The 21,923-nt window shown below is 44.8% G+C and overlaps 1 protein-coding gene across 1 annotated transcript in view; it reads left to right on the forward strand.

The window, feature by feature from the left end:
• The window catches only part of LOC134446471 (tripartite motif-containing protein 16-like), a 35,383-nt gene extending 15,400 nt beyond the window's left edge, over nt 1-19,983 (forward strand). Inside the window, exons 5-14 of the mRNA XM_063195840.1 lie at nt 11,751-11,820; nt 11,976-12,003; nt 12,623-12,823; nt 13,103-13,174; nt 14,444-14,539; nt 14,930-15,163; nt 15,314-15,461; nt 15,566-15,601; nt 15,907-15,963; nt 18,941-19,983. Coding sequence (XP_063051910.1) covers nt 11,751-11,820; nt 11,976-12,003; nt 12,623-12,823; nt 13,103-13,174; nt 14,444-14,539; nt 14,930-15,163; nt 15,314-15,461; nt 15,566-15,601; nt 15,907-15,963; nt 18,941-19,458 — 1,460 coding nt within the window. The 3' untranslated portion in view covers nt 19,459-19,983. The remainder of the gene's footprint in view (nt 1-11,750; nt 11,821-11,975; nt 12,004-12,622; nt 12,824-13,102; nt 13,175-14,443; nt 14,540-14,929; nt 15,164-15,313; nt 15,462-15,565; nt 15,602-15,906; nt 15,964-18,940) is intronic.
• Nucleotides 19,984-21,923: the final 1,940 nt, after the last annotated feature.

Here is a 21,923-nt window from a genome sequence, read left to right on the forward strand (position 1 = left end):
ATTGGATACCCTTTATTAGTCATACCCAGTTATTGGATATTCTGTAGAGTTCACCAAAAAGTATCCCATCAATGGGCGTGACTAATTAGGCTGATACACTTGGAAGGACACTGGCCTTGCATTTGAGAAAGACCCAAAGAGTGGCGAAAGCGCTCCTCACGGCAAAGCGCCCCTCAGCCAATAGTAATATCTCTTCCAACTGTCTCTGGGAAGTCTGTGAACCAATAAACAGACAGTTCTGAGAAAGGGGGCGGGACGAGTGACAGCGTGCGATCTATTTTGAATTTGGAGACTCACTGAGATACAGAGAGGGCAAGCTCAAACAGCAGTGCTCTGCTGGATGGAGACTATTATGTTCTCATTAAACCATCATTGCATGATGCAGGAGTGTCAGAGGGTGTTTTGGAACTATGTGATTTAATCAGCAACCGTTTGTGATTATGGAAAGCCTAATAGTTATGAGGTTACTTTTTGGAATTAGAGAGAAAAAGAGCTTTGTTTTTGATCAGAGAAATCGCTAGTTAGCATGCTAACATTAGCCAAGTATGCCAAGCAATGAAATCCAGTAAAGTAGCTGTTAGTAGCCTACTCACTACTCACTAACACCCACCTGATATCATAGTACTTGCTTAGGTTGACAAGCAATGTAAAGTAAGACTGGTGCAATGTTTAAAACAATTTTAGCTGCCATATCTCCTTCCATCCACATGAATTACCTGCTTGTTGTAAGCTTAAAAAAACATTAATTTCCAGACCAGAATGACATAGCCTACATTAATCATGTAACAGAACCATGCACAGCAGACAAGTGAGGCTATTTACTATATTTTGTATATTATGAAATTCAATAGCGTGACAGCTCTTCTCCCTTTCTCTCACCCTGTCCCTCCAAACACATAGATAGCCCCCTTCTCATTCGCCAGAAATCAAACTCGCCTAGGGCACCAAATAAGCCAGAACCGGCCCTGCACACACATACGTAATCTCCTCCCCACACACACCACACACACACACACACACACACACACACACACACACACACACACACACACACACACACACACACATAATCTTCCCCCCCCCCCCACACACACACACACACACACACGCACTTCATACTTCAGTTCTTTGCAGTGCTGTTCTTTTATACCAACATGAAGTCTTTGTAAAACACATTTTAGCAAATGTGATCAATGTGAAAGGGTGAACCCCCCCCCCACCCCCCACACACACACACACACACACACACACACACAGGTAACCCCCCCACAGCCCCCCCCCCCCCCTGCCACACACACACACACACACACACACAGCTACTGGATCATCAGTGAAGATGATGTGCATGTGTGAGTCATTCAGAATACACATGCACACACACACACACACACACACACACACACACACACACACACACACACACACACACACACAGGTAACCCCCCCCCCCAACCAACCAAACACACACATTCAAACATACACAGGTAGCCCCACCCCCCACCCCCACAAACACATACACACACACACATGCACACACCCATACCCACACACAGGTAACCCCCCGCCCCACACACACACACACAGTTAACCACCACCCCACACACATACACACACATGCACACACACACACACACAGACACACACACACACACACACAGACATACACACACACACACACACACACACCACACACACAGGTAACCCCCCCCCACCCACCCACACACACACATGCACACATACACACAGGTAACCCCCCCCCACCCACCCACACACACACATGCACACATAGACAGGTAACCCCGCCCCCCCACCCCCACAAACACATACACACACACACATGCACACACCCATACCCACACACAGGTAACCCCCCCCCACACACACACACACAGGTAACCACCCCCCCCACGCACACACTCACCCATACACACACATGCACACATACACAGATAACCACACCCTTACACACACACACACACACACACACACACACACACACATACACACACACACACACACACACACACACACACACACACACACACACAGGTAACCCCCCCCCACACACGCACACATACACACACACACAGGTACCCCCCCCTTACACACACATACACAGGTACCCCCCCCCACACACACACAGGTAACCCCCCCCCCCCCACACACACACACACACAGGTAACCCCCCAACACACACACATACACACACACACACACACACACACACACACACACACCACACACACACACATACACATACACACACACACATACACAACTTTACTTCAGACACATGCGGCAAACATTCACACACACCAACTCTCACACACACACATCCATGCATACATTTGAGCACCCCCCCCCACACACACACACACACAAACACATAATGTCCTCCCTGCACACACACACGAACCACCCCCCCCCCACACCCCAAACACACGTGTACATGTAATCCACCCCCTCCCCCCAAACACACACAGAGCTGAGCTATCCATCCATAACCTTGTTCTTTCCCCATCTTCTCCTCCATCAGATTCCTGTCACTTCACTCTGGATCCAAACACAGCACACAGACTCCTCCATCTGTCTGAGGGGAACAGGAGGGTGGAGAGGAGAGATGGGGTCCAGTCATATCCTGATCATCCAGACAGATTTGATGGGTGTTATCAGGTGCTGTGTAGAGAGGGTGTGTCTGCACGCTGCTACTGGGAGGTTGAGAGGAGTGGGAGGGTTGATATAGCAGTGTCATATAAAAGCATCAGCAGGAAAGGAAACGGTAACGAGTGTGTGTTAGGATGTAATGACCAGTCCTGGATGCTGTACCTCTGCAGCTCCTACTCCTACTTCTGCCACAATAATGAAGAGACTAATCTCCCTCTAGTGGCCAGCTCCAGAATAGGAGTGTATGTGGATCACAGGGCAGGAACTCTGGCCTTCTACAGCATCTCTGGAGACACAATGACCCTCCTGCACAGAGTCCACACCACATTCACACACACACTCTACCCTGGGTTTGGGTTTGGGTTACGGGGATCATCAGTGAAGCTGTTGTGAGGCCCCTACAGGCAACTGCTGCTCCTGCCGGGCCTCTGCAGCCCTCAAACACACACACACACACACACACACACACACACACACACACACACACACACACACACACACACACACACACACACACACACACACACACAATGTTTTTTGCAGTAGCGCAATGTGTAGGTATCAAATGAGTTTGTCTGCAGATTGTTTAACTGTTGTAATATTGTCTCATCTCTGTGGAAATGTGTGTTCCCATATTAATGTCAACTGCTTTATAACAAGCTGAGTTGGATCAAACACCACTGGTGATTTATTCTCTATCATCATTTACCAAACATTTGGACTTTTATATTTCTGGTTTGGTGTAGTGGTGGTGGTAGTGGTGGTTGCAGTAGGCCTAATAGGCCTAGGCTACGTTTTGTGTCTATGTTAATCAATGATGATGATGTGAAATATAAGTTGCATTACACTAGATTCTGTCTCACTCTGTATCTTTGTGGACATTTGTATGTCCGGTTTGGTGTAGTGGTACACACACACACACACGCACACACACACACACACACACACACACACACACACACACACACACACACACACACACACACACACACACCTGGGGCCTATACTACAAAAATGGTTCATCATAAGTTCAGGTTGAGTTAAGAGGTACAGTAAATCATCTAATAGAAGAGCCTGCAGTCCTCACTTTCTTAAAGGGACAGTTTGGTCAATTTCAACATGCAGTTGTAATGCTCACACTACCCTGGACTTGTCAGTACCTGAGATTTTCTTTACTTCTTCTTCAGCCGTTTCCGAGATCCTGGTCATTGAAATGGGGGCAGCTCTTTGTTTACATTTCAAAAAAACATTTTTATTTATTCCCAAAAACATCCAAAAGGTTATAAAACATCAGCAGACAACTAGCAAACAGCAGTACCTTTTGGGAAAATATTTGGAGTTGGCCTATGTTTCATTTTTTAAAAATGTAAACAAACGCTGCCCCCATTAGAATTGCTCATATCTCGGAAAGGGCTGAGCCGAAAAATGTGGCAACACCAGGTACTGACAAGTCAAGGGTAGCGTGAGCAATACAATTGCATGTTGAAATTGACCAAACTGTCCCTTTAAGAAAAGCTCTTGTGTTACATGACTTACCTCATAACTTCATTGTAGTATATTCCTCTGATCTGTGTGTGTGTGCACATCTGTATGTATGGTTTGGTTGTTTTTCTCGTATAGTTGATGTCAATGATGATATTAATTAAGATCAAGGATGACGCTCCAGCGCGTTGTGAATATATCATTGGAGCCACCCTGCACACAAACTGTTCAGCCTCCTGCCCTCTGGGAAGAGGTACAGGTGCCTCCGCTTCCATACTACCAGGCTGGCGAGCAGCACAATGCACCTCCTCTCCTCTCCTCCTCCTCTTCCCCTCCTCCCCTCTCCTCCTCTCTTCCTCTTCCCCTCCTCCCCTCCGCACTGATGATCACCGAGGACACCAGCCACCCTGCACACAAACTGTTCAGCCTCCTGCCCTCTGGGAAGAGGTACAGGCGCCTCCGCTTCCATACTACCAGGCAGGCAAAGAGCTTCATACACCAAGAAATCAGGATGCTGAACACTTAACCCGCCATCTTAGCCTTCCCATCTAGGTGGAATGTACGTTTACTTAAAGGATAGTTCCGGCGTAAAATGAAAGTTTCACCATCGCTTTCCCATGCCACATAATGTATCTAATGATGAGCCATTCTGGGCAATGCCGCGCCGTTATGGAGTTAGCTAATTTTAAGCTTTTTGGCGAAAAACGCAGCCAATGCATCACGGCGGGGCCAATTATAGACCTATTATTTTCTGATGTTTCCCCGCTATAAACAACTTCAAAAACGATACACACTTCATCACAAAGGTCTCGTCAATCAAACCGAGGCACAGAGACGATCATTGGACCACACAGTCTTTCACTGGCCAGTGTTTTCCGAGGTGTCTCACTGTTGCAACTCTCCGACCCGGATGCAGGCTACTCAGTCAGGTGGCTATAGGTAGGCTAAACATGGTCCGCGTTTTTTACACCGGCTGCGACCGTAAAATGAAAAGCTGGAACCCCGACCGTTTTCACCGACTGCCACTGTCTAAACCAGCCATATTACGGGAATGGCTAATAGCATCAGAAGTGGACAAAACTGACATAAAAACCCGGAGGGATCGCGACTACCGTGTGTGCAGGCAGCAGATTTGAAGAGTTGTATGGAGAGTACCGGTGGCAGATGGACACTCCCAACTGAGATCACTCCCGGACGTGTAGCCCCAGGTGGTTTTATCACTCCCAGACGTTCGATCAGGTAGGCAGACTACTCTTACAAAGTAATTGCAACACGGTATAATATAACATGGATTCAACTTTGTAATAACACACCACTGGTGGTGTACTTACATTCTAGTACGACTTTATAAAATTCCTCCAGCCCTCCTCCGTTGCGTAATGGTCCATCTGACCTCGCGCGCCCTGGTCAATTAGTGTCTACTTCACTGAAACTACTCTAGCATGCTTGACATCAACCACATCGAATGCCTCAGGTCGCACAATTTCACAATTTCACAATTTCACTTGCCATCCCGCGCTAGTTTGTTTTGACAGTTTATTTATCTCCTGTAGTGGGCTACATTTACTGCACCTGTATGCCTTCCCAAAACAGAGTGCTTGCTGGCAAAGACGCGCGGTGTTGCAACCAGTTTCACAGATTCACAGACACTCAAGATTCATGAGCCAGACACATTTACACATGTTTCTCTCTCTTCAAACATACCTCCATAGCCATGCGCCTTTTTGGTACAGCATTCATCTTTAGACGGTTTCGTTTAGGTGTTCCATCTCCTTACTCTTCTTGTAGTCATCATCCTCGAAATGCTCCCTCCATACACGGTAGTAGCGATCCCTCAGGGTTCTTATGTCAGTTTCGTCCACTTCTAATGATATTAGCCATTCCCGTAATATGGCTGGTTTAGACAGTGGCAGTCGGTGAAAACGGTCGGGGTTCCAGCTTTTCATTTTACGGTCGCAGCCGGTGTAAGAACCGCGGACCATGTTTAGCATAGCCACCTGATTGAGTAGCCTGCATCCGGGTCAGAGAGTTGCAACAGTGAGACACCTCTGAAAACACTGGCCAGTGAAAGACTGTGTGGTCCGATGATCTTATCTGTGCCTCGGTTTGATTGACGAGACCTTTGTGATGAAGTGTGTAGCATTTTTGAAGTTGTTTATAGCGGGGAAACATCAGAAAATAATAGGCCTATAATTGGCCCCGCCGTGATGAATTGGCTGCGTTTTTCACTCCATAACTCCATAACGGCGCTGCATTGCCCAGAATGGCTCATCATTAGATACATTATGTGGCATGAGAAAGCGATGGTGAAACTTTCATTTTACGCCGGAACTATCCTTTAACTGTCTATGTCTAATTGCCTATGTCTAATTGTCTATGTCTGCAGGGGCAGTAAGAAACGTAATTTCAAATTCTTTGTATGACCAGTGCACCCTAAATACAGGCGCGCCGCAGGGATGTGTGTTGAGCCCTTTTTTGTACTCCCTCCTCACACATGATTGTGATCCTAAGCACAGCACAAACACCATCATTAAATTTGCTGACGACACAACCGTGATTGGCCTGATCTCTGACAACAACGAGACGGCCTACAGAGAGGAGGTGGAGCAGCTGGCACGCTGGAGCCAAGACAACAACCTGGCCCTGAACTCCAAGAAAACGAAGGAGGTGATCTTGAACTGCAGGCGGTGTGGCCAGGGCAACCACTACCACCAACCCATCAACATCGGAGGGGAGCCAGTGGAGGTTGTACAGAGCTTCAGATTCCTGGGTGTGCACATCAGCGAGGACTTGTCATGGAGCGCCAACACCTCTGCAATGGCTAAAAAGGGATCCCAAAGGCTATATTTCCTTCGGACTCTAAAGAAGGCCCAGCTACCACGAGATCTGCTCACTAACTTCTACAGGTGTACAATTGAATCAGTAATTACATACAGCATTACATCTTGGTACACCAGCTGCACACACGACAACAAGATGTTACAGCGCATCATTAAAACAGCAGAGAGAATCATTGGATGCCAACTACCCACACTTGAGGAGATCCACCATACACGCTGCACAAACAGAGCATTAAACATCCTTAAAGATCACACACACCCTGGTCACAGGCTCTTCACCATGCTACCATCTGGCAGGCGCTTTAGGACTCTGCGTGTCCACACTACGAGAATGAAGGCCAGTTTTTATCCTTCTGCCATTAGACTTTTGAATTCAATACGTCACCTGCCCCCATACTTCAGGATTATCGATACTGTGAGATGCACATGGATTTTTATGGATTTTTATATATTATTTATTTACTGTTATTATATGGTTGTGACGTCATCTGTCGAATGCTCCATTCATTTCAACGGGGCTCCCCAACGTTCGGACGTCTGTTATTTTTCGATAACGGACGGGTTGGTCTATAACAGACCGCTGTCAATGGCAACAAGACTTTTCACTGCTAAAGCGACTTTTCAACAAGACTCTAATCAGCTGCTGTGATAGACAGCACCCGTTGTCCTGGCTACCGCTGTCAATGGCAACAAGACGTTCACTGCTAAAGCCACTGGCTTGTATACAAGTCAGTGGCTAAAGCGAATGTTTCATATCACTCCGCAGGGGGTCCGGTCTTTTGTCACTCTAATCAGCTGCTGTGATAGACAACACCTGTTGTCCTGGCCAGAGCCATTGATAAGACTCTGGTCCTGGCTAGCCTACCTAGCTGTTGCCTAGCGGTGTTTCACAACGGCACTGTTTTGTTTTGCGCAGCAACAATCTTAACATTAAATAGGTCTAAAGAAATGTCCCCGCATGTGTGAATCATTTAAGTATATCCATATAATAAGCGGGTTAACTTTCGGCGAGTCGGTCGCTTTGTGGAATAGCAGCACTCCGCTCCGCGTCGGGGTCTAAAGATTCTCTCTGTCGTGCTGCTATTCCACGGTAGCGACCTTCTCGCCGAACGTTAACCCTTACTTAATATATCTTTTATTTTGTGGGCATTTGTGGGTTGCTACTAAACATAATCTCACTATATTTATTTAGTGACAATAAAAGCACTCTACTCTACTCTACTCTAATGAAATTGACAATAAAACCTACTTGACTTGACTTGATTATATCAGTCAGTGTAAGTCACAAAAAGATGTCTGTGGTGTTATTTGAAAGCTCTTTTCTGGCTCTGACTTGACTTGACTAAGGAGCTGTTTCTACGTTGCATGATATTTTTATATGTGGATATGTTTTTCTCCTGGTTGCATTGCTTTTGGCCCTCCGTTTCCCCGTAGCAGATATTTAAAATCCAGATATGAAAAAGCAGGGGGTAAAAATATCCCATTTAGGGGGTAAAATGCATTTGTTACAACGGAGGATTTATTTTTATCCACATGTTACGTTTACACCTACACAGGAGAAAAAAATACCCTGCTACGTGGTAACAGCACCTAAAGCGTATGGGGAGCCAGTGAAGAGCTGCAAGCAAAGGTGTTACTGTATGTGTCCCCGCCTTTGTGATTTGGTGAGAAGGCGGGCAGCAGCATTCTGGACTAATTACCTTCGCCAAGGACGTTGTTTTCAGTTGCGTTGGTTTGTTTGTCTGTTTGTTTGTTTGTCTGTTTGTTTGTTTGTCAGCAAAAACTAATCAACGGATGTGGACGAAACTCTCTGGAGTTGTTGATAATGACCCAAGACACAAGTGATTAAATTCTGGGGGTGATCCGGATCACGAACCGGAACCAGGACTTTTAAAAAGATTTTTCACCATTGCTGGCCCATATATCTAGACGACCCTAGTGACCAGAAATTGAATCGCGGGAACTCCACAAAAAGAAGGTAGAAAGACTTAGGGTGTAACATAGTCAAATGTTCTATCAAGCAGCTTCCTTGGCGGAGGTCTGCGGTCTCTGAGTGCTTCTAGTTGCGTGTGTGTGTGAAATGGATGAGGAATAGACTATGGGGCACCTAAGTCTCCACCCCTTCCGGGCGGCTTATGGGGCTGGGAACGCAAACACTTTTGACTGGGCTGTAATGGACTGATCAAAGCTATTTTCCGAACCACCTCGCATTTCCCCGTCGATCACACATATGCTGTGCCTCAGAATTAATAACAACCAATGGTGTGCTTGTTGACTTCACTTGGCAAGCGATTTTTGAGTTGTGTGTGTGCAAAAATATGTAATTATTTGGACTACACAACAGACGTCGCATGTCCGACGTGCAGCCACTTAAGCCGCGGTGCAGGGGTAGGGTTGGCTGTGCCTCGGTTCACGTCAGATATGCGGGGCGCATGTGTAGTCTTTAACACTGTTTTGCACAAAAGCTAAAATAACCTTTCTTGCGTGCCGAAAATGGGTGGTCTTACGACGCAAATCCAAACCTTTCAAAGTCACTGTCATCATGTGTGAAATCCGGAGCACATGCCAAACGGGATGAGGATTTATCTTGACTCGCTCAAGTAACTCTCATTCAAAATTTTGAGAGCTCCAGCACCACGGATCGGAAGTAGAAGGGCGTGACTTAGGTGCCCCATATGGCAGCACATAACATTGCAGTAATCCAGGCGGGAGGACAGAATAGACTAATATGGCAGCACATAACATTGCAGTAATCCAGGCGGGAGGACAGAATAGGCTATATGGCAGCACATAACATTGCAGTAATCCAGGCGGGAGGACAGAATAGGCTATATGGCAGCACATAACATTGCAGTAATCCAGGCGGGAGGACAGAATAGGCTATATGGCAGCACATAACATTGCAGTAATCCAGGCGGGAGGACAGAAAAGCATGGATGACCATCTCAAAGTGTTTAATAGATTTAAAAAAAAACGGTTTGGACTTGGATAAAATACTTACTTCATACTAAAAAGTAACGTTCACAAACAATTGTATTTGCTCATCCACACATAACCTCCAAGCTGTGTGTGTACTGTGGCTAATTGCACCTACACCATGAAGGATACAACCTTGAGGTCATGTGTTCGAGTCCAGTCTGATGCATTAACTTAATTCATCTTATTAAGCTGGACCAAACCAAGCACATGCTTGTCTGCTAAACAATTGAGTCACATGATTAGCAAGTCTGAAGCAGACAAAACGAGCTTCATTACACGTAATCATGACCTAGGCCATATCAATGATGATGAAGGGTTGGCAGCAATTACAAACTGACAAACAGGGGCCTGACACCGTCCTCATAGGATTGGTATGCATGCATTCACAGAGTCAAAACCATGCTGTGCTGCAAAGCATACTACAAAAAAGTGTCTTCTTTACTATTGATATTTAAGGACTGCATGCATTGTCAGTGGGGGCAATGCTTGTGTCACTGTGTAGATGTCCAAAAGTCATGTCTTGTTTTGTTTGTTGCACACAAAACACTTTGTAAATATTATTACCGTATTACTGCTACTGGCTGGCAATCCTCCACCACCTCAGCCTCAGCCTACTAGGGCCTATACTACAAAGCTGGTTCAGGATAAGTTAAGGTTAACTTCAGAGGTAAATCATCTAATATAAGAGCCCGGAGTCCTCATTTTCTTAAGAAAAGCTCTCGTATTAGATGATTTACCTCTTAACTTAACCTTAACTTATCCTAAACCAGCTTTGTAGTATATAATAGGCCCCTGTTGTTTGTGTAAACCACTGCAATGCTGATGAAAATGCCACTGTCTTGATATGCTGATTGGCCAATGATTACTTCCTGATAAACCATTGAGGCAGTCGGTTCATATGCAAAATAGGGAGGCGGAGCACTCGGAGGGTCACAGGCAGCCTCAAAATGAATGGCAGTGAACGAGAAGCCAGCGTATTGAAGGATAAAACTCGCTGTTTTGAACTTGTAATCGTCTGGGGAAACTTCCTTCACAGCTGTCACACTGAGCTGATAGGGGGGGACTGTGGATTCTACAGGTGCTCGTGGTCATCTGGATGTACGTATGATTATCCCACTTTTTTGTCATTTCCCTGAATTCACGAGGCAGGCTGTGAACTTTGAAGGAAGTTTTCCCGGACGATTATTAGTTCAAAACAGCGAGTTTTATCCTTCAATACGCTGGGTCCTCGTTCACTGCCATTCATTTTGAGGCTGCCTGTGACCCTCCGAGTGCTCCGCCTCCCTATTTTGCATGTGAACAGACTGCCTCAATACCATCACAATTGCTGTGGGTGCATCCCAATATGTGACCTTGCCTCCTCCACTTGCTTCTCGTCATGATGACATCACTGACAACAGCATTATATTTCAATATCTTGCAAAAGCTCAATTGTGAAGTCTTTTTCTCATTTGCAATTGGGATGGTGAATGAAAAACAGTCCCTCAAAAGTTGTTGTGGCGAGGCTGACAGCTGGGAAACTTTATCGTTTTCTCCACGGAGGAGGGGCCAAGAGGCGGGGCGAGGAGACAAGCACAAGTGGAGGAGGCAAGGACACATATTGGGATGCACCCTGTGAGTCACAGGTGTGCTCAGTCCCTTTCCTTTAGTTCAAGGCATTGCTCCACCCACATAAATATCTGCAATTGCCTTCTGCTGGTTGTGGGTGAGATCTTCAATTTATTCACGATATAAAATGCACCTGCAACCTTGGTTGGTCTTTTAATAGCTGAAAGTGAATGAAAGGAGGAATAGACAGAGAATATAATAGAGTAAACATGGCTGCACATGCTGAAAAGAAGAATGAAGAAAGCAAGTATGCCACCCAAACGCCACCACACCACTTTGAACAACTATATTATTCAAATCAAAAGGCATTTACTGCCTTATACACTGTTTCAATTCACTAATGCACATGTAGTATACTATCATGTACATGTTTTGTAATTGATTGTGTTGTCTGCATTTCAGAATAATGACTTTCCCATGTTTTTCTGGAGTAAGTATATTGCTCAATATCAACACTTGGTGTTAAACCAGTAGGCCTATTCAATTTGGCACTGACACATTGAAGACATTGCACATGTATTAGGTTTACAATTCACAGAATGTTGTTGCCTCCAAAATCAAACAATGTGATGTGTGCGCCACTCACCACACCACCACCACCACCACCACCACCACCACTCAATCTGTAGCAACGCTTCCTTAAGGGTCTGCAAGATTTAGATTCCAGTTCTGTGACTCAGGTGCTGTTTCCACATAGCAGGATATTTTTATATGTGGATCTTTTTTTTCTCCTGGTTGCATTGGTTTTGGCCTTCTGTTTCCACGTAGAAGATATTTAAAATCCAGGTATAAAAAGCAGGAGAAAAAAATATCCTGTTTAGGGGGCTGAAACGCATTTGCTACAATGGAGGATTTTTTTAAATCCACATGTTGCGTTTACACCTCAACAGGAGAAAAAAGCCCTGCTAAAAAAATATCCTGCTATGTGGAAACGGCACCTCAATCAACATGATCTACCGAAGTTCATAGTTAAACAGTCCTTTTAACATGTCTATTTCCACAACCAGAGGGTTAAACAGTCCTTTTAACATGTCTATTTCCACAACCAGACGAAAAAGAAAACCAGGACCTGGGAGGACATCCTTGAGGTGATTGCAAATGCAAAACGTGCATCCAATGGGCGAGACCCACTGCAACACAGTGCCAGAAACCAGCATGGGTTTTGGGGAATGGTATGCAAACACCTTGCAATTGCAAATACGGAGACCACACGGAAGAAAATCAATCAGGCTTACAGGCGCCACATGAAGGTACTAGTCATTTTTTCTCCTACATTTCTGCCAAATGGACAGTCCTGTATGTGTTCCATTATCTGTGGGTGCATGCATTTCACATTGTTTTACTGAAAAATGAGAAAAGGTCACACCATGCATAAGTAGGTTTCTTAAAGACACCTTTGCATGGTGCGACCTTTTCTCCTTTTTCAGTTTTACAATATTTTGGTCAGCACGCTTAAAAGAAGAAAAAATGTTGGGCGAAGCTTGCTCCAACCTTTCTGAACTTTCACATTGTTTTACCATGTTGTGTAGAAACAGCAGGCAGTGGACCAACAAGAGCAAGAGCCGCCAATGTCTGATGATGCTGCTGCTGAGTACCATGTGGTATGTGGATATTATTCATGTACAGCCAGTATTAGACTATGGCGATATCATTTATATGCATTCCTCACAATTCTTGCTGAAAAAACTGGATATAGGCCTACTATATCATTCTACTCTGTGTTTTATCACAGGAACAGCTAATAGAACTTTTAAAGCACGAATAGGTAAAGTAAGAGAGTAAGAGTAAGAGTAATTTATTTGTCACATACAACCCTAACCTTGTGGTCTAGCTTGCAGTGAAATGACAGTTCTGGTTAACTCCATAGTGCAGAAAGACTAACAAACAAACAAATAGAGTAGGGTAATTGTCCAGTCCATAGCTGAGAAGGTGGAATCCTGTGTGGAGGCGTAGATCAACGCAGACCAAGGAGGTCTACATATATATAGACGCAGACAGTAGTTTAACGACCGTAGACAGCCGCAGTCTCCTGGAGGGGGGAAGCGCTCTTCCGGGTTGGATGAATTGCGCTCGCAGGGTGACAAAAACGGCATCCTCGCACTTGCCGTTCACCAAGATGTACAAAAGTCCCGTAAATATCCGCTGACATGGGAAAGAAGTGCCGTCGGATCATTTTTTCCTCCCAACGACTCCCGGCCGGAATGCGCATTTCGTCTCCATAGTAATTCCATTACTATTACTATTAAAAAAATATTGTTTTTAAACTTGTTTTTAAATGGTGCTAAATGAGTTTTCCCTTTTATTAGGCTACTGTTTAGTTTGTATTTTACTTTAGGATGTATGTGAGTCTTGTCCTCTTGTAGCCACTTGTCTTGTCCCTGGCTCTTCTGTCAATTGTTAATGTCTCATGATGCTGCTGAGTACCATTTGGTATGTGGATATTATTCATGTAGGCTAGCCACGCCAAAATTTTTTATTTAGTGAACGCCCAACTGGGAAACTCCAACTCCCATTGTCATTGTGACACAGCACTCAAGTGTTCACTGCACACAACTAAATTGCATTTATGCCTCACCCGTGCAAGGGGGCTGCCCCCAGTGGCGCCCCTGTGGAGCAGTGCAACGGGACGATACCATGCTCAGGGTACCTCAGTCATGGAGGAGGATGGGGGAGAGAACTGGTTATTTACTCCCCCCACCAACCTGGCGGGTCGTGAGTCGAACCGATAACCTTTGGGCTACAAATCTGACGCCCTGACTGCTTCCCCTTTTACTACCCTGACTGCCAAACAACGAATGATTTGCATTCTATAGCACGCTCAGAAATAAACCATCAACTGAAATTGTTTACTTTGATTCCTGATGTTGCAGGAGGGGTTGGGGCAGAACCAGTGGAGATGCCAGCAGATGATCCAGTTGAAGGAGAAGGAGCTGCAGGAGCTGAGGAAGGCTGTGGAGACGCTCAAGGTGAGAACTGGCCAGAGGAGAAGACAATCTGCAGCAGGTTTCTGGTTATTGCAATGAGATAGTAGTTCTGATGAGCTGTGACACAAGTGTGACTCTAATGCTGTTTGCCAGAGGAACTCCTCTTCAAGGCCATATACTGTTATTGCTTACATGTATTTAGTCTCAGAGTAAATTAGTCAGCACATTTGCTGAATTCATAAGATAGTGACGTAAAGAAATTGAATATTTTGATTAGAGATGCTGTACTGTATATAATCTATCTATACTGTATTGGGCTATAGCGACATTTCGAGTGAAGAAGGCCTAACTCTCCTGACTAAAACCAATGTGTGCGTGCGTGCGTGCGTGCGCGCGCGCGCGCGTGTGTGTGTGTGTGTGTGTGCTTATCAGTCTGGTGCACAGACAGCCGTGAAGGAGAGTGAGAAGATGTTTACTGACATGATCCGCTCCATTGAGAGAAGGCGCTCTGAGGTGACAGAGCTGATCAGAGCTCAGGAGAAGGCTGAGGTGAGTTGGGCTGAAGGACTCCTGAAGCGACTGGAGCAGGAGATTGCTGAGCTGAAGAGGACAGATGCTGAGATGAATCAGCTTTCACTGATAGAAGATCCCATCCATTTCCTCAAGGTAGGCAGCATTACCTTTTTAATTATTTCAACGTAAGTTGAGTTCAAAACATGGCTAAACAGCGGTGATACAACCCTGTTAATGTCCTGCTGATCATCGGCTCATGTCAGTAGGACTACCTCACCCTAGTGTGTGTGTTCCTCTGTGCAGAACATTGTGTCCATCACTGGGAGGCCTTACAGCACAATTTCAACCAGCGTGACCTTATACCAAAATCTCTCCTTGGAGCCCCTGAAGGAATCTGTGTCTGCACTGAAGATGCAGCTGGAGCATAAATTTGATTCAGTATCTGCTGCAGGTTTGACTAGATTCATAATTTTAGCATTTCCAAAGCAAGCCTTTCTAATTAGCTTGTTAAGACAAGACATGAAGCCATTTAATATTTTGTTTTTTTTCTTGTAGCGAAGAAAAATATCCAAATCGTCAAGAACATACAGTGTGAGTCTCTACCTCATTCACACACACACACACACACACACACACACACACACACACACTGTGGTGTGTGCTACAAACACCGAATCTATTGTGATGATGAGAACATACAGAAAGATTTAAATGATGTGACTGAACAGAATAAGTATTGTAATACAATAGATTTAGAAATGCTGCCCTGTAAGATGTCTAAAGCTGAAGACTCATGGTGTCACTTTGTCATATGATCTCCACTGTTTTGATCGAATTTGGTGCATATTGTGGTGTTGATGTACTTATTTAGGCCAATGTGATGTTTTTTGTCTCAGTGTCTGATGGCCAGGCTCTCATTGCTGAACCAGTGACCAGAGAGGACTTCCTAAAGTGTGAGTTATGCTTTGAATACACAAAAATATGAATTTTCTTAACTGTACAGTAGTTGCTGAGAAGAAAGCAGTAGCTAACGACCGCTAAGTCCATACTCTTATCATGCAAATGACCTGCCATGCGTGTCTGTACAGAGAATGACGTGATGCAGCAACATTCATGCTTGTTCAATAGGCTACATTTAAGATTCAGAACAAGATTATTTGTTATCCTATCATCCTGCTATTTCGTGACTGATTTGATGCTGAGGTGGCCCGTGTTTTTATGCGCTAATGGTGACAAGTCGGTGCGCTCTGCTCTGCTTTTAACAACTCCGCGTGCAAGGTGCCCAAAATCGCCATTGTTTTAAAATGAGCATGCTGACCATGGGGTGAATTTCTGGATCGATTTTTGTGAATGTGCGCGTGTCACTCCCTAAGTTGAAAGTTAGTTACACTTCATTTTCAACACGGTAACCGCAAAGAGATGATGATGATGATATTTCATTCATGTAGGACGGGACCTACAGCACATGCTCCCATTAAAATATGGACTGGGGGGGATGTTGAACAAGATCGATGTGCACAGGGAAGGTCAGTGTGAAATGAGTTGACCGCAGTCAAAATGAAAAGTTGAGCCTGATTACTCTCCCTATGCACAAACAGTTGTCTGATCATCGATACCGTCTTGCAGGTATTGAATGGATGTTGTTCACAAAGCCGGTACCTATTTGGTCTGATCACTGATGGTCTATGTTTTGGACATGTGACTGTGATGTGACGATGTGAACAAATTAGTTCTGGCTGTAACAATGGCAACGCGAACGTCGACGTTCTTAGATCTTCCCACTCTGGAACATATTCTCCAAAAATATTGTTTATGGCTACCAAGAACGCCAGCTACATATGGGGCAGCCATGGCTCAAAGGTTAGAGCGCTGGCCTTTGAATCAAAGGGTTGCGGGTTAAAATCCCATCCTGACCAGCACCCACGGCTGAAATGCCCTTGAACAAGGCACCTGCCGGTAACCCCACATTGCTCCAGGGTCTGTAACCAATACCCTGTACCTAAATAACTAAGTCGCTTTAGATAAAATGTCGTCAGCTAAGTGTAATGTAATGTAATGTAATGAAATATGGCCCCAATGGCCAATTGATATAGTCTGGGCAAAAAGCCGACTGTTGACTCAGTCTGGCAAAAGTCATGAGGAAATCGTCTCTGTGGACGGTGGGAGATGGTCTGATCTTACTCTATCATTTGAATTAATTGGAGTTCCAAACTCAAATCAAAACCCATATTGTGCTGTATTAGCATGCCTGTTACGTTATAGCGTCGCAAAAGCATACAAATAACAAAACGAAAGTGTGTATATACTTACCTTAACCAATCAGTAACGGAGCTTGCGAATGAGTTCTACGTCACCACTCTCAACTGTTTGCTGATTGGCTAAACACTGAGAGAACCGAGCTCGAGTCTTTTGCCAGACGTTGTGCGGAGCCAAAATCTTTGGGTGGAGTACATGGATGGCGTCGCCAGGCTACAATTGATAAGCAAAATGATCGGTTATAGTGAAAATCGTGTAACTGGCCTCTAGACACACGCCCACACATACTTCAGTACTTTGCAAAGAAGTTATGTTAGTATAAAGGAGCAATACTGCAAATACTGTATACAAAGTTGAATAATGTCAAAGGGTGTCACTTGCACTTCCTTACTAGTTTTGATCAAAACAGCCTCAAAAAACATTTTCCACTGATTTCGCCAAAAATGCCCTTTCACTGCCTTAACACATCGTACGACGCTTTAACGCATTGACTCCCACCATGTCTTTGGAATTTAGCTTGCTGACTCCTGGGCATTCTAAATATTTGTTTCCTTGAATATAGTCAAATATAGTCATCGTATCTATTTGTATTTAGTCGCGCAACAAAAACGATTCTGCTGACATACAAATCACTAAACTCTCTTGTTCCTCAGTATCTCTCTGATCTCCTCCAACCCCACTCCCAGTCCAGGTCTCTGCGGTCTTCTGAAAAGGACAATCTCATCATCCCCCGAGCCAGACTCCGTACTGTTGGTGACAGAGCTTTTTGTGTTGCTGCCCCCACGCTCTGGAACAGTCTACCTCCCAACATACGCCAGGCCCCCACACTGGCTACGTTCAAGAAGCACCTGAAATCACATCTATTCACAGAGGCATATGGACTTTAACTTCACTGGCCCATCCCCTGCCCCTTAACCCCCCCCCCCCCCCCCCCCGCCCCCGCCCCATCAATGTAAAGCGACCTTGGGTTCCTTGAAAGGCGCTATATAAAACCAAGTTATTATTATTATTATTATTATTATTATAATTAGAGGCGATTCGCGCGACGAGAGCGACAGTTTGTAGTTGAACTCCTGGGAATGTTATGCAAATGAGCTATGAAGGGGTTCGGCGACAAGCCTCCACAGCCAATAACTGTAGAGGTCAGTAACCACACCCAATGGGAATGTTGGAATGCTTGCGTCCTGCTCTTAATGGACATACTCTAGTCGCTTCAATCGCTCGTATCGCTCTTGCTGCACAAAAGCTATAGCCTAGGAATCTAGACACCCCTAGCGACCGCAAAGCTTTTTGCTGTACGGGTCTGGTTCGCCAGGCTACAGAAGCTATTATCTGTCTCTTCAATCGCGTCGCGGCTGGTCTATTCGCCCAGTTAGACATAGACCTATACATACAGCACACCTAGAGTACCTATACAATACCCATATAGACATTTAAAATGTAAGACTGGGCAACACAAGACATACAGAGAATATACGGTATATATTTCCATACTGTACATGACACACACACACACACACACACACACACATACACAGGTGTAACCCCCCATACACTGAAACCATCACACATACTCATCTTAATTCTCTCTCTCGCTCTCTCGCTCTCTCTCTCAGTTGCACAAAGCTATCAGAACTAAAAAGGTTGTGTATGTCCTGTCTTCTCCTCCATCAGATTCCTGTCACTTCACTCTGGATCCAAACACAGCAAACACATGTCTCCATCTGTCTGAGGGGGACAGGAGGGTGGAGGACAGACCTGAGAAACTGCCATATCCTGATCATCCAGACAGATTTGATTGCAATAATCAGGTGCTGTGTAGAGAGGGTGTGTCTGCACGCTGCTACTGGGAGGTTGAGTGGAGTGGAGAGGTTGATCTAGCAGTGTCATATAAAAGCATCAGCAGGAAAGGAGATGGTGATGAGTGTGGGTTTGGATGTAATGATCAGTCCTGGTGTCTGGACTATTCTAGCTCCAGCTCCTCTTTCTGGCACCATGCTGAAGAGACTAAACTCCCTCTAGTGGCCAGCTCCAGAATAGGAGTGTATGTGGATCACAGGGCAGGAACTCTGGCCTTCTACAGCATCTCTGGAGATACAATGACCCTCCTGCACAGAGTCCACACCACATTCACACACCCTCTCTACCCTGGGTTTGGGTTAGATGATGAATCATCAGTGAAGCTGTTGTGAGGCCCATACAGGCAAACGCTGCTTCTGTACTCTGAAAGTTAATATAGCCTATAGAGTGTCAACACTTGGGAATACATAGTTATATATATACATCTGTACCTCTCTCTCTCTCTCTCTCTCTCTCTCTCTCACTCTCTCTCTCTCTCTCTCTCTCTCTCTCTCTCTCTCTCTCTCTCTCTCTCTCCTCACCCATCATTGCATTCTGGGTAATCCACAAACTCCCTAGAGCTCAGACTAGATTGATGTCTCCCTCTGACTTCATTCAGAATAAAGCTGAATAAAGTCCAAATGTTCATAACCAAACCTAGTGTCTTTGGTCTTGTCATTCATAATGTAAACTGGGGGTGGGGGGGTTGTCAGTCCTGAGGTTAGCCCAATCCTGAGGACTTGAAGCTACAATACTGTAATTATTTATGCACAGGATAAATTGGGGTTTGCGATTTGTTACATTTGCTGTGCGATGTGCGATGTGTTGCATATTATGCAGAGTTTAAATTGTAATTTGCGATGTGTTATAACATCCCTTTCAGACAGTTTCCTCTGCATCCACATTCAATCCTGTTGGATTAAATGTGGATGGATACCTTGGATACCATGGCTCTTGATCAAGGAGGTCTACATAAGGGGAGAAGAACGTACCTTATCCCCTTACTTACTGTATCATTGCTCTTGATACATCACAAAGACTTGCTGCTTGATCAAAGATGCACCAGTAACACATGCCCTTATGTCATATTTTTGTAGAAGAAGGTACCGCACACTCTTGTCCATCGTGCTGCAATTTATTGACAAACAACGTTTCGGCCCGTATGGCCTTTCTCAAGTTTTTGAGGAGGATATACCATATATATTTTAGGTATCCTCACGTAAATAGGCCTATATCCTACAGGAAACAGTATCTTGATTGACACCTTTACCTGTCTTCAGGTTAGGTTGAATGGACAAGTTGCGTTTCGCCTACGTGTACCTACCTAGGCTATATCTGGGCGTGTCTTTTTATTTGAAAAGTTTGGAACTGATGATGGTCTGAAGGACCAAAAACGTTTTGCACTTCACTGGGTAGCACCTTCTTTAATTTCCTTATGCATTAAAATCATTTAGGCATCGAAATCAGTGGTGTGCGAGTTCCTCCTTGCTGCTCCAGTTAACATACGCACAAAGAATTCCTCCTTTTTTGAACTATGTCATCCATAATGTGTGCATTGCAATATTTTGAGCAAAACTTTGCTCTTACCCTGCTAATTGAACCTTCACACTCTGCTCTTACTGGTGCAATGTGCTATTAATCAAGTTTGGTCAACTTGCTGCTCCACTTTAGCCATTAGACTTCCCACACTACAGTATGCAGTGGCTCTAACAGTAGGGCACACGCCTGTTACGCAGCTGACCCATGTTTGATTCCGGCCCGGGTCCTTTACCTTTCACTTTAACACAGTAAAAAAAACCCTCTTTTAATTGTGTCTGATGGTGTTGACAAAATAGCATATTTTATGAAAAAAGTTAAATATGACGTTGATACGATACACAGCTGCACAGCCAAGACCTTCATAATATACCTCTTTTTTTGGGGTCTGAACAACTTCTTTTCTTTCAAAATGAAAACCTGCTTTAGCCACATTGTCAAGAATCAGTGACTACTAAAGTACTTTGTTCTTCAGCGATGCAATCTTACTGTCAATGGATGCAATAGATCAGTGGTTCCCAACCTATGGGTCGGGACCCAAACTATGGGTCGCCAAAGATCCACAGTGGGTCGCGAAGCCCTCTTGATTTTAAGGGGTTTAATTTTAATACCATATAAAGCCCATGTTGAATAAGTGACAAAGCATTTAAACTAATATATGTATAGAAGCAACAAAATGTGATAGGCCTACATTAAACATTTATTCTATATTTGACTTTAGACAAATTGTGGAATAAAATGATAACTAATGAGTTTTCGCCGGAAACAGAGTATCATGTGACTCCCTCTTGTGTGGGCGCTCGCACGGGTGGGCCACCACAGCTTACAACGGTAAAAATATGGGTCCCTGAAGAAAAAGGTTGGGAACCACTGCAATAGATTATCCACTGAAATGTGAGAGGATTCTGTAATGGAATGCACGCTGCTATGTCTTACTAAACATGGCCACTAGATGGCAGCAGTACTCCATGAATAGACCATAGCCAGTCTCCCTTCATCCAGGAAGTTTTGATCGCCACAGCGGGATAAACGATAGTAATGATGCTTTGCCTCTGAGGAGCAGTTAGCGTGGCAGTGGAGAGATGGCAGGTACAAACTGCAATTGCTGTTGAATGTGCTGCTGGACCTGAAGACCTCGTGGCACTCATTTGAAAGTTCTCAACTACACACACCATTTCTGTATGATGGAAGATCATAAAGATCACAACACAAACACGGCCATGGCAGAGTGGAGTCAGAAAAAGGTAAAATATGTGTAGGCCTACACTGTGTAGAAAATACC

Source organism: Engraulis encrasicolus, chromosome 3 (assembly GCF_034702125.1).
Source record: "Engraulis encrasicolus isolate BLACKSEA-1 chromosome 3, IST_EnEncr_1.0, whole genome shotgun sequence".
NCBI classification, from domain to species: domain Eukaryota; kingdom Metazoa; phylum Chordata; class Actinopteri; order Clupeiformes; family Engraulidae; genus Engraulis; species Engraulis encrasicolus.